The sequence below is a fragment of the Macrobrachium rosenbergii genome, chromosome 11 (assembly GCF_040412425.1).
Source record: "Macrobrachium rosenbergii isolate ZJJX-2024 chromosome 11, ASM4041242v1, whole genome shotgun sequence".
In the NCBI taxonomy this organism is placed as follows: Eukaryota; Metazoa; Arthropoda; class Malacostraca; order Decapoda; family Palaemonidae; genus Macrobrachium; species Macrobrachium rosenbergii.
In genome coordinates, this window is record NC_089751.1 from 25,422,135 (window position 1) to 25,436,699 (window position 14,565).

The 14,565-nt window shown below is 34.6% G+C and overlaps 1 protein-coding gene across 3 annotated transcripts in view; it reads left to right on the forward strand.

Moving 5' to 3' along the window:
* Nucleotides 1-14,320, forward strand: part of LOC136843254 (uncharacterized) — a 189,127-nt gene extending 174,807 nt beyond the window's left edge. For all 3 annotated transcript variants that reach the window (XM_067111374.1, XM_067111375.1, XM_067111376.1), the window contains one exon: nt 13,917-14,320. In XM_067111374.1, coding sequence (XP_066967475.1) covers nt 13,917-13,993 — 77 coding nt within the window. In that variant the 3' untranslated portion in view covers nt 13,994-14,320. The remainder of the gene's footprint in view (nt 1-13,916) is intronic.
* The last annotated feature ends 245 nt before the right edge of the window (nt 14,321-14,565 follow it).

Below are 14,565 nucleotides of genomic sequence, written 5' to 3' on the forward strand. Positions count from 1 at the left end.
TTCTTGTAAGAGACATACATGCCTTTACCTCTTCAACCTGAGATATATATATATATATATATATGTAATAAGCCTATTCTGAGGCTTATACTTTATGTTAGTTTCCATTTTAAGAACAGAGGTTGGTATCTCGCTTTTCCCGAGATATTACCTGATAGCGTAAGCTGACATCATAAGTTATTCCTTTCCCTAACTAAATTCTAAGGACTACTGGAATGAGATACTAGGTACAAAACTAAACCTATATTGACAAAAAATAATGAAAATAACTTCAAAAAAATTATGAAAAATGAAATCGAATGACTCAACATAACTATGAAAATCTTCTAAAGAAATAAGGGCCAAATCATTGTCACCCAATTATTTAAGGAAATACATAAATAATTCATCTGTCATTCAGATCATAAAAATGTCAATGAATACACTCAGGTCAATTCATCATTAAATGTCACACCACTCCCTTCCTTGAAGAGGAATGTGAAAGAGGGAGGAAGGAATACCTGTAAAAGAACAAGCATTATATTAAAAACCAGAAAACGTAAACATTGCAGAAACACAAGATTTCACTGCCACAGGGGTAACGTCTGTGCCCATAGTTCCGAAAGAAAAGTTTAAAATGTTTATGAGTGGTACTCACTTCACCATTGTCCTCTGGGGAGGCAGTTTCAGTCTGGGTGTTTTTCTCTGTCACCCGAGCACACACTCAAAATACGGTTTTCGTTGTCCCACTCATTCTATGAAGAACTCGTATTATATGGGTTTTGTCAACGCACATATGAACATTCTCATGACATCATTCAAGGTCAAAGTATAGTAAGACACGCCTCTTGCAATGTGTGGCGTCACGAGGTACCTGGTCACACGTACTCACGCACCCACTTGAATGCTTTCTTCAAATCCGGATTTAATAACCGGTTCACCTTCTAGAATGTTCTAAGCTGAAACCGCATTTTTGCTCCTCGTGTCTTGTCACCAAGGAGCTTCTGCGACTTCTTGTGGTATGTGAATGATTCAGCATTATTCTTACGTGCTGTGCGTAGTCAAATGATCACTCGAACAGCTGACCCATCTTTCAAAGGTCACCTTTGTGAGCAGTTACACATTTTATATATATATATATATATATATATATATATATATATATATATATATATATATATATATATATATATATATATATATATATATATACTGTATATATAAGAAGGCCCATAAAACACCACTTGAACGTTGCAACCATATATTTCGAGCACTTTCTTCTGTGCTCCCGTTCACTGGTAAAATATGGACAGATGAAATGTTACAGGAGTATATATACAAAGCATATGTAGGTGTGACATTAGGTCTCCGATGGTATGCAGGTGACCGTTACCAAGAAGGAGGGAAAATAAACAATTCCCTGGTGGTTTTTGGCCTCATTAACTCCTGTTTTGCGATTCGTCTGGTGGTCGTGTTTCCTGGGGCACCTGTTTGAGAAGAGGTTTAAGGATTAACCCATCGATTTCATCCGCTTTCCAGTGTCCTCCTGACAAGTTCATATTGTTGGTTTGATTGATGATAGCAGATTCCAGCATCTTTCTTTTGTACGGACAGCTACAGCAGATTCCAGCATATTTCTTTTGTATGGACAGCTACTTTTGAAAACCAGCTCCGCCCCGCTCCAATTTATGGAATGGCCTCTATCCCTGATATGTAGAAAAATCCCTGAACTCTCCGAAGCATACCGTAATGACCTTTTATGATCTCTTAATCTTTGCGAGAGGGACCTGCCCGTCTCTCCTACATAAATCTCATTACAATTGCTACACGGAATCTTGTAAACTCCGGTTTCTTCCCCTTTTTTATTTAAGTATACATTAACGAGCGAGCTCCCGATGGATTTGGGATAATGGAAGATAAAAGGATTGTTAGACATGAGTTGTTCTGTGGCTTTTTGGATGTTTTCTTTGTACGAAAGCTTTATTTTGTTGTTAAAATCTATTTGTCTGTTGTGAGTGGGACCTTTGTAGTATATTTTATTCACTTTGTTAATAGCCTTCTCGATAATGTGGGGTGGGTAGAGCAGTTGCGTTAGGTGTTGGCGGATCGTGTTGAATTCTTTATCTAGGTACCCATTTGAACATATTCTAAGCCCCCTGAGGAATAAGTTGCACCCTACCATGATCTTTACGGAGACATCGTGGTAGCTTAAGAAATGAATATAGGAAACAGCGAAAGTGGGTTTCCTATATACTGTGAAGGCATATCTGTTCTGTTCTCTTATGATCAGTACATCTAGAAACGGCAATTTTCCTTCCTTTTCCCATTCTGTTTTGAATTTTATGGTCGGAACTAGTGAATTTAGTCTATTAAAAAATTCATTAAAGTCTCCCCAGCTATTGTTCCAGAAAGTAAAAATATCATCTACGTATCTAAGCCAGATCATATTATGGGTTTGATAGACGACAAAATTTCTGTTTCAAATATTCCATGTACAAGTTTGCTAAAAGGGGTGATAGGGGACTTCCCATGCTACAGCCAAATTTTTGTTTGTAAAAATTACCATTGAAAGAGAACACGTTGTTAGTTACACAGAGGTAGATAAGTTTTAAAGTTTTATCTATGCCAAGAGGAAAATGGTCTTCATATGGTTGTAACTTCCTCTCTAGAAAAGACAACACGTCAGCGATCGGGACTTTAGTAAATAATGACTCGACGTCTAGGCTGAGCAATTTGATGTTATTTGAGGGGATGTTTAAACTATTAAATTTTTGTATAAAATCCTCTGCATGTTTGACGTAGGAGGATGAGAAGGTTCCTAGAAAGGGTGATAACAGGTTTGCGAGCCATTTTGATAATTTACACATGAAAGAGCCCCTGCTAGATATTATGGGGCGTAAAGGAATCCCATCTTTATTTGTTTTAGGGAGGCCGTAAAAATAGGGGAGAGAGGGGTTGATTACCTTGAATATCTCAAGTAGTTCTATGTCCTTCTTATTGCCCCCTATGGTCTGACTGATTTGTTGAATTGAGCAGCAATATTTGTTGTGGGATCTTTCGTTAATTTGTCATAGGTCTCCGCATCGTTTAGAAGTTCGTGAACTTTATTTTTGTATGTCTCCTTGTCTAAGAGAACTATTTTCCCGTCTTTGTCAGATTTTGTGATGATGATATCCCCCCCTTTTCCTTAAACTAACTAACGCATTTTGGAATCTTTTTGGGAGCAAATTTTTGTTGTTATTTTGCTCCAAGACATTTAGCAAAATGCCTTTGAGACATGCATCTCTTTTGTCATAATTGTTTTTTGCAAAATGTTTATCAAAAGCAACTAGGAAATTAAGATTACTCTCGGGACCTGGTTTTAGAGCAAGTGAAACTCCAAGATTTAAAACGGTCTGTTCTTCTGCAGAGAGGGGATGGTTAGAGAGGTTCAGCACATTATTGGGTAGGCCAAGATTATTCCATACGCTGTTCCTAATCAGTCTTTTTAGTTTGTTGCACAAATTTCTGGAGTGGGACTCACTGTTTTCAATAGCACCTGGTAGCACAAAATATGAAAGATATCTGTACATACCATCATTTTTGCAAATGAGGCGAAGTGATGTGGCTAGCTCACTTCTTTTTCTTCTAATCACATAGATATCTTGGTGTGTGGCATGTATTCTGTCTTGGAGGAATGTTCACGGGTGAAATATGGACAGATGAAATGTTACAGGAGTATATATACAAAGCATATGTAGGTGGCCAAAAACACCAGGGAATTGTTTATTTTCCCTCCTTCTTGGGAACGGTCACCTGCATACCATTGGAGACTTAATGCCACACCTACATCTGCTTTGTATATATACTCCTGTAACATTTCATCTGTCCATATTTTACCAGTGAACAGGAGCACAGAAGGAAGTGCTTGAAATATATGGTTGCAACATTCAAATAGTGTTTTATGAGCCTTCTTATATTCATATTACACTGGTATTACAGTAAAAGACATTCATATACTGATTGCCGGATTAGTGATGGTCAACCTGTATATATATATATATATATATATATATATATATATATATATATATATATATATATATATATATATATATATATATATATATATATATATATATATATATATATACATATACATATACATATGTATATATATATATATATATATATATATATATATATATATATATATATATATATATATATATATATATATATATATATATATATATATATATATATATATATATATATATATATATATATATATATATATATATATATATATATATATATATATATATATATATATATATATATATATATATATATATATATATATATATATATATATATATATATATATATATATATATATATATATATATATATATATTATATATATATATATATATATATATACAGGTTGACCATCACTAATCCGCAATCAGTAGTCTGGAACAATCAGTAATCCAGCCCAAATTTCAGCTAGAGTAATTTCTAATGTTTCCGCATTACTTTTCAAATTTCCCGGGTCGCTGCACTAACTTGCTCGCCGGCCGCTCCGATTTGGTGGCGCAGTGTGCTGCATCAACAAACTGGTAGCCTGGCCTACATTATACTGAACTCTATTCACATATTAACAGTATTATACAAACATCAACATAACGAATGTGCATCTTTTTCATGGATCTTTTAAAAAGCTATGCTTTACTACATTGTTTCCAATTGCGTATATTCTCATATTGCTTTTGTATTATAAATTGCGATCAATGTTTTGTTTTGGGAATCGATATCGCTGTGTTTATTTCGCCGCATTTAACTAAGTTGAAAGCGCTTTTCTTGCTTCTACTTAGCATAAATGAATATGGATACTTTATTTATTTGGGACTTGGATATTTTTCGTTATATGAAGTGTTTTTAAATCGTTGTGAAATTAATTTAGCTATTTTTTTCGTTAATATATGACGTTCGCGGGAATCACCGCTGGCCGTTTTGGGGGCATGTTTGTTTTGTGTAAAAAAAAATCAAGATTCCATTCGCTATTTTCTCTTGATTTCATCATAATACGAGCTTTACGTATTTATCTTTTATCGGCGTGAAAACAGTAGTAATTTGTATTCTTTCATGCCCAGTAGTTTTGATTAAAATACATTCTCTCCAGTTTTATTTACGGTCGAGTTTCATCCATGTTGCCGATGCACGATAATTTACAGTCATTAGCAGCTTGAACATTGTTTTCTCAGCTTCAGCTACAACTTACAGCTTAAAGTTACTGTAGCAGTATATTTCCCTGCCGATCTTTTCTCCAAAGCGAATAAGGGTATAGTGTAAAAAATATATCGGTCCTATTGTACAGTACTTAACATCATTTGTAACATAACTACAGTAATTGTATATTACCGTACGATGGCTGAAATACAAGCAAAGCAGTTGTTATCTAATACGATTATTAGCAAAACAACAGTCCCGTTCGGTTGTTTAGACTGTACGCATTTACGCAAGAGTATAACATTACTAACAATACTTTTATCATTCTCTTTTACTTTTTTTTCTAGCAGATGGAATAAAGAGATGGAGGAAAAGAAGTTTTTCTATTGTAAGTTGGTCTCTCTCGCTGCCTGATCGTACCTGCTGCCTGCGCCTGCGCGAAATCTAAAAATATTTCCTAAATATTTTCGTACTGGTATTAATTGCTAACCCCATCGTAAACTTGAAATATTGTAAGTCAAATTATTGTAACTCGAGCACTACCTGCATTTGATAATTGTCTTTTCATTATTAAACAACTTGTACTGATTTATTGGATATTTTAATTCTAAGATGAGGTGCTTAGCTACTGGGTTTCGTGTATTCTAGCCTAATAAATGGCTAATCCAGCACCTCCAGGTCCCAATGATGCCGGATATCCGGCAATCAGTAGTCCGGAACAATCAGCAATCCGGCACAAATTACGACTAGAGTAATTTCTGTTTCCGCACTAATTTTCAAATTTCCCGGGTCGCTGTGCTAACTCGCTCGCCGGCCGCTTTGATTTGGTGGCGTAGAGTGCTGCATCAACAAACTGGTAGCCTAGCCTACATTATACTGAACTCTATTCACATATTAACAGTATTATACAAACATCAACATAACAAACATGCATCTTTTTCATGGATCTTTTAAAAATTTATGCTTTACTACATTGTTTCCAATTGCGTATATTCTCATATTGCTTTTGTGTTAGAAATTGCAATCAATGTTTTGTTTTGGGAATCGATATCGCCGCATTTAACCAAGTTCAAAGCGCTTTTCTTGCTTCTAGTTAGCGTAAATGAATATGGATACTTTATTTATTTGGGACAAGGATATTTTTCGTTATACAAAGTTTTTTAAGTCGAAATATAACTTAAATAGGTCTCATTGTGAAATTAATTAACCCTTTAACGCCGAAGCCCTATTTACAAAAACGTCTCCCGTATGCCGGCGGTGTTCGGTGAGTTAGCGCCCTGCGGAAAAATTTTTTTCAAAAATCACAGCACGCTTAGTTTTTAAGATTAAGAGTTCATTTTTGGCTCATTTTTTTGTCATTGCCTGAAGTTTAGTATGCAACCATCAGAAATGAAAAAAATGTCATTATCATATATAAATATTGGAATATATGACAGCGAAAAAAAAACTCGTATATAATTGTATACAAATCGCGCTGTAAGCAAAACGGTTAAAAGCTAATGAGTTAATTTTTTTTAATTGTATTGTACACTAAATTGCGATGATTTTGGTATATAACAAATTTTAAAACGATCAAAGCAACACAGAGAAAATATTATCACAAAATGATGCATGAATTAAGTAACGTGCGGATTTAAAAAAATGTTTTTTCCAAAATTCACCATAAATCGAAATATTGTGCTAGAGACTTCCCGTTTGTTGAAAAATGAAGCTAATTGATTGAATATTACTAGACTGTAAGTGTTTTAGCTTACAATTGCAGTTTTCAACCATTTCGGTCGAGTTAAAGTTGACCGAAAGTCGAATTTTTTCTATTTATCATGATTTATTTGAAAATATTTCAAAACTGATAAAAGCTACAACCATGAGCTATTTTCTGTTGTATTCTACATGAAATTGCGCACATTTTCATATATAAAAGTTTATGTAACGACTAATGTAAAACGATGCAAACATTACGACAACATGACGAAAGAATTTCTGAGATGTTCGGCCAAGTTACCACGCGCAGACGTAAGGAAAAAATTTTTTTTTTCAGAAATTCACCATAAATTGAAATATTGTGCTAGAGACTTCCAGTTTGTTGCAAAATGAAGGTACATGATTGAATATTACTAGAATGTAAGAGTTTTAGCTTATAATTGCGTTTTTTTACCATTTTGGTCGAGTTAAAGTTGACCGGCTTGAAATTTTGGCAGTTATCATGATTTATATGAAAATATTTCAAAACTGATAAAAGCTACAACCATGAGTTATTTTCTGTTGTATTCTACATGAAATTGCACACATTTCCATATATAAAACTTATGTAACGACTAATATAAAACGGTGCAAACATTACGACAACGGGACGAAAAGAATTTCTGAGCGGACATAAGGAAAAAAGTTTTTTCAAAAATTCACCATAAATCAAAATATTGTGCTAGAGACTTCCAATTGGTTGCAAAATGAAGGTAAATGATTGAATATTACTAGATCGTAAGAGTTTTAGCTTAAAATTGCGTTTTTGACCATTTCGTAGAGTCAAAGTTGACCGAAGGTTGAAATTTTGGCAGTTATCGTGGTTTATATGAAAATATTTCCAAACTGATAAAAGCTACAACCATGGGTTGTATTTGTTGTATTGTACATGAAATTGCACACATTTTCATATATAAAACTTTATGTAACGGCTAATATAGAACAGTGCAAAAATTACGACAAAATGACGAAAAGAATTTATGAAATTTTCGACTGAGTTACCGCCGCGTGCGTAAGAAAAAGTTTTTTCAAAATTCACCATAAATCGAAATATTGTGCTAGAGACTTCAATTTGTTGCAAAATGAAGGTACATGGTTGAATATTACTAGAATGTAAGAGTTTTAGCTTACAGTTACGTTTTTCGACCATTTCGGTCGAGTCAAAGTTGATCGAAGGTTGAAATTTTTTGTAGTCGACGTACGGTACATCCACTCGTCACCCAACAGACAATTTTAGACGACGTATGATACGTCCAATAGGCGTTTAAGGATTAAGCTATTTTTTTGTTAATATATGACGTTTCCAGGAATCGCGGCTGGCCGTTTTGGGGGCATGTTTTTTTTTTAGTAAAAAAAATCAAGATTCCGTTCGCTATTTTCTCGATTTCGTCATAATACCAGCTTTACGTATTTATCTTTTATCGGCGTGAAAACAGTAGTAATTTGTATCCTTTCATGCCCAGTAGTTTTGATTAAAATACATTCTCTCTAGTTTTATTTACGGTCGAGTTTCATCCATGTTACCGATGCACGATAATTTATAGTCATTAGCAGCATGAATATTGTTTTCTCAGCTTCAGCTACAACTTGCAGCTTAAAGTTACTGTAGCAGTATATTTCTCTGCCGATCTTTTCTCCAAAGCGAACAAGTGTATAGTGTAAAAAATATTTCAGTCCTATTGTACAGTACTTAATGTCATTTGTAACATAACTACAGTAATTGTGTATTACCGTACGATGGTTGAAATACAAGCACAACAGTTGTTATCCGATACGATTATTAGCAAAACAAGTTTCCCGTTCGGTTGTTTATGGCTGTACACATTTACGCAAGAGTATAATGTTACTAACAATACTTTTATCATTCTCTTTTACTTTTTTAACTAGCAGATGGGATAAAGAGATGGAGGAAAAGAAGTTGGTCTATTGTAAGTTGGTCTCTCTCACTGCCTGCGCCTGCGCGAAATCTAAAAATATTTTCTAAATATTTTCGTATTGGTATTAATTGCTAACCCCATCGTAAACTTGAAATATCGTAAGTCGAATTATCGTAACTCGAGCACTACCTGTATTTGATAATTGTCTTTTCTTTATTAACCAACTTGTAGTGATTTATGGGATATTTTAATTCTAGGATGAGGTGCTTAGCTACTGTGTTTCGTGTATTCTAGCCTAATAAATGGCTAATCCGGCAAAATGGCTAATCCGGCACCCTCTAGGTCCCAATGATGCCAGATTAGTGATGGTCAACCTGTATATACTGTATATATATATATATATATATATATATATATATATATATATATATATATATATATATATATATATATATATATATATATATATATATATATATATATATATATATATATATGACAATTGACAAATTTAAAATAATCTTTTAAACATAACAAATGAGAGGGGATTTTGGAGAGGTGGGGAGGTTGGAGGGGCCAGTGATGGAGATGCAGTCTATAAACGTAAAGAGGGCTATAAGTGAAATGAAGAATGGCAAAGCAGCAGGTCCATTAGAGGTGCAAACTGAAATGTTGAAGGTACAGAAGAGAGATATTTTGGAGTGTGGTATTTATAGACATATTTGTCAAAGGTTTTAGAAAGAATAATTGATGAGAAATTACAAGTGGTTGTGAAGACCATTGAACAGCAGTATGTGTGATGCTCTCTACAATAAGACAGCTACAGGAAAAGAGGTTGGAAGATAATTGGAATCTCTGCATGGTATTTATAGACCCAGAGAAGCCATTCAATAGAATACCAAGGAAGCTAGTGTTTTGGTGTTGAAGGAAAAGGAAATTGCCATAAAAGTTAGTTGGATGGTTGAAATGATGTATAAAAGAACAAGGGCAGCAACATGCAGAACTATAGCCAATCAAAACACTGAAAAAGTTAACACTTCTGTTGTTATAAAGAGCAAAGAATAAAGCTTAACGAAATCTGTGTGAAGCCAAAAGAAGAAATTTATTCACAACACACATTGGTTTGTTCAGTTCTGAAGAGCCCAATAGCCTTAACAAATTGAAGGCTTAAGATTAGAGCAAATAACAAAACAGTACTGTAGTGACAAACCAAAATATGTTTTTAACCTACTTTGTGATTAAAACAGTCCCCATACTACAAGATTTTAATCACAACTACAGTACAAGATTAAGAGGACAAGAAATACATTCATACGTCCTTTAATATCCAGTTCACTCTCCCTCGGAAATAATATATTCTCATATATGTTACCGAAGGGGAATTTTTTAGTTGATAATAAATTCGTCGTCTCATGGGCTCGAACCAGCGAAGACAAGAACTCAGGACTACAGTGGACGCATTTTAAGCCACGCGGCCAACAAGTGAGGTATAAGTGGATATCGTCTTCCCATATACAAATCGCCCCTTCGGTAACATATATGAAAATATATTATTTCCGAGGTAGAGCGAATTGGATATTAAAGGACGTTTGTAGCTTACTGATTGAATATGAATCACGGTGATGTGATAAAAAAGTCATAATATGGCTGCGTGCGACAAACGCACTACGTGATTAGCATGGAAGAGGTTGGTGAATATCGTCTCCAAATACAAACACCTGAGTTCGACGGGCGATTTGTATATGGGAAGACAATATCCACTTATACCTCACTTGCTGGCCGCATGAGTTAAAATGCGTCCACTGTAGTCCTGAGTTCTTGTCTTCGCTGGTTCGAGCCCACGAGACGACGAATTTATTGTCAACTAAAAAATTCCCCTTCGGTAACAAATATGAAAATATATTATTTCCGAGGTAGAGCGAATTGGATATTAAAGGACGTTTGTAGCTTACTGATTGAATATGAATCACTGTGATGTGATAAAAAAAGTCATAATATGGCTGCGTGCGACAAACGCACTACGTGATTAGCATGGAAGAGGTGGGTGAATATCGTCTCCAAATACAAACACCTGAGTTCGACGGGCGATTTGTATATGGGAAGACAATATCGACTTATACCTCATTTGCTGGCTGCGTCGGTTAAAATCCGTCCACTGTAGTCCCAAGTTCTTGTCTTCGCTGGTTCGAGCCCACGAGACAACGAATTTATTGTCAACTAAAAAATTCCCCTTCGGTAACATATATGAAAATATATTATTTCCGAGGTAGAGCGAATTGGATATTAAAGGATGTTTGTAGCTTACTGATTGAATATGAATCACGGTGATGTGATAAAAAAAGTCATAATATGGCTGCGTGCGACAAACGCACTACGTGATTAGCATGGAAGAGGTGGGTGAATATCGTCTCCAAATACAAACACCTGAGTTCGACGGGCGATTTGTATATGGGAAGACGATATCCACTTATACCTCACTTGCTGGCCGCAGGGTTAAAATGTGTCCACTGTAGTCCTGAGTTCTTGTCTTCGCTGGTTCGAGCCCACGAGACGACGAATTTATTATCAACTAAAAAATTCCCATTCGGTAACATATATATGAAAATATATTATTTCCGAGGTAGAGCGAATTGGATATTAAAGGACGTTTGTAGCTTACTGATTGAATATGAATTACGGTGATGTGATAAAAAAAAGTCATAATATGGCTGCGTGCGACAAACGCACTACGTGATTAGCATGGAAGAGGTGGGTGGATATCGTCTCCAAATACAAACACCTGAGTTCGACGGGCGATTTGTATATGGGAAGACAATATCCACTTATACCTCACTTGCTGGCCGCATGGGTTAAAATGCGTCCACTGTAGTCTTGAGTTCTTGTCCTCGCTGGTTCGAGCCCACGAGACGACGAATTTATTATCAACTAAAAAATTCCCCTTCGGTAACATATATGAAAATATATTATTTCCGAGGTAGAGCGAATTGGATATTAAAGGACGTTTGTAGCTTACTGATTATATATATACATACATATATATATATATATATATATATATATATATATATATATATATATATATATATATATATATATATAATATAATATAATATAATAAATATAATATATATACCAAAGTGCAATTGCTGAGAGAGTTGGTGCATCTTCTGTTGAGAGTTTGCCCTTGAAAACTTCCCCTCCTCTACTACCCCATCCATCTCCCACTCTGACATGCCTCTGGATCTTGATCAAAGAGTGGATATTTTTTTGAGGCTCCCTTGTAGAAAACATGAAGTGGAACTGGTAGTTTTAATACTAGTTGTAACTAGTTTCCTTTGTATCCCATTCTTCTATTTTGCTTTATTACTGGATATTGAAAGAACAGCTCTACACATTATGATTAACTGTTTGTAATTGGTGCCTTTCTCTCCTCAGGGATTTTAAAAAGTTATCAAAGATCCAAATTTGGTGGAAAACAACTCCCTCTCTAACAGGAATGGCTATGGACCTGTCAGATGAGGTCTGTTTAGCTTCAACCGAAGCATATTGTTCATCTTTTGGGGAACAACAGCAGAGAGCACCTGTAGTGCATTGTAATGACAGCGATGGTGGAGTAGTGATCCTCTCAATTAAAAAGCTGGTCTTCCCTTAAACCTTCATTTCTGGAATTGCTGATGATCTTAAATACATAGACTGAAGAAACCCTCATTATCTCTTATGCGAGAAACATGAGTTACCAGGGGTTTGTATAACTAACTCTTGAGGCGCAGAATTACACATAATGCAATTAGAGGATTACAAAATTCAAAGGGTGCAGACTTCCTGGCATGAAGGAGGATTTCCAAAATTTACATGGTGGCATCAAGTTCAGTTTTTAAACAACAAGCATCTATCATCAATACTTTTTGTCAGCTGATGATTTTCTTCATAGGGCCATCTTCTGTTCATTTATGAAAGGGCTGTATGGTGTAAAAAAATTAGAATTTTTCATATATTAAAATTTTCATTTTTTTTTTTTTGCTGATGTTGCTGATTTAGGTTTCATCCTCTCACATTCTTTAGAAGTCTTAGAGGAACTTTTAGGATTTTATACTTGACTATAAGAAGTACCTCTGTGGCACATGGCCCAGTCTTGTTCAACTTAACCACAATAGTAACAAGAAAAATTGGTAGAGTTACAATGAGTTTTTGATGTGTTGAACCTTATGAAGTGGATATTTTGGTGACAGCTGACAGAAGGATCCAACATACTACTTTGAATGATTGGTGGGTAGCTGGAAAATATTACCTTTCTTCTCATTTGTTTACCTATAATTTTTTCTGCCATTTTTGAATATCGTGGACTTGTTGCTCCAGCTGTTTATTTACTGAATAGCATTCCCCAGGATTCCTACATCATGTTTAAGACTTATACAGCATCTCATAAGTTTATGAGTTTTCTCTACAGTTCTGGAGAATCTTTGAAACAATCCTGTTTACATCCATGATTCTTGTACCTCTACTCATGCTACTCATTCATGTCATTGTTTAAGCCACGGTGATACTGTAATATATATAGCTTTTGCTTTGATGGAGTCAGCAACCTAAATGCCATCATTCATTAGGGGATGCTATTCTGTATTGCATTTGCTTTGGTGAAGTCAACAAACTAAATAGCCTGTTGTGCATCATCATTTTACTGTACTAGGGGACTGGAATAATACTCCACAAAAAAAGTGAGAGATCCCTCTGGCATGTGAAGATAGTACTTGAACTTGTCAGGTAAAATCTAGTTAAGTGACTTCCAAATTCATCGCTGATTTCTTGTGTAGTATAGTCGTGATAATGCACATACCAAGAGGTCCCAATCTAACTTTCTATCACATTAACTTGAAGAGTTCACAGTTTTGTTATTTCTTGTAAGAAAGAACAACATGCAAGTGGTTAAAATTTCAACAAACCACCTACTGTAGTTTGTGTTGCAAGTTCTTAAATTTTAGTGTAAATTCATTCTAGTGGCAGCAAGCCATAATTTATTCAACATTATATTTATAACTGTAATTAATATTGACTTTTTAATTACCATGACCTCTCATGAATATTTGTGATATGTATTTTTTTTTGCAGGAAAATCATTGAACCATATTATGGAAGGCCAACACTTGGTAGCCTTGGTACTGGGACCACAACAGCTTGGGTCTTAGTTGCTGCCAGTGGGAATTTCAGAAGCTTCACACTGGCTAGGGTGGATTTTGTCTGCATTTATATTTATTAAATTATCCCAAGGAGTGAAGATTGATATTTTTCATTTTTTGGAGTTGTAGAATTTAACATACATAGTCAACTGTGGTGAACTTTATCCCTTGTATAACAATGTTTTTTTTTAACTTTGACATTTGGATTTTTTATGGAGAATTTTGTAGATATTCTCTATTTGAGAATAATATTTTTTATTTTCAAGTTTTTGCAAGAAAATTTATGTTGAATAATACTCAAAATTACTCAGGACAAATAAAGCACTGTGTAATGAATTTGGCCTTATTTATTACCCTCTTTAGTTCAACTGGAGTTTCAAATGTTCATTATTTTGTGGTTATTCTACTTTCCCTGAATCTGCATCTTATGTTTAGTTATTGCTACACATCAGATCATAGGAATGGAATAACAGGAAAAAAATTGATTTTCCCATGAATACTGTAAAAGAAAAATCCTTTGTATTGTCATTTTTGTGCTTCCAGATGCTAAGTTCATTCATATACATATGATTCAACTGTTT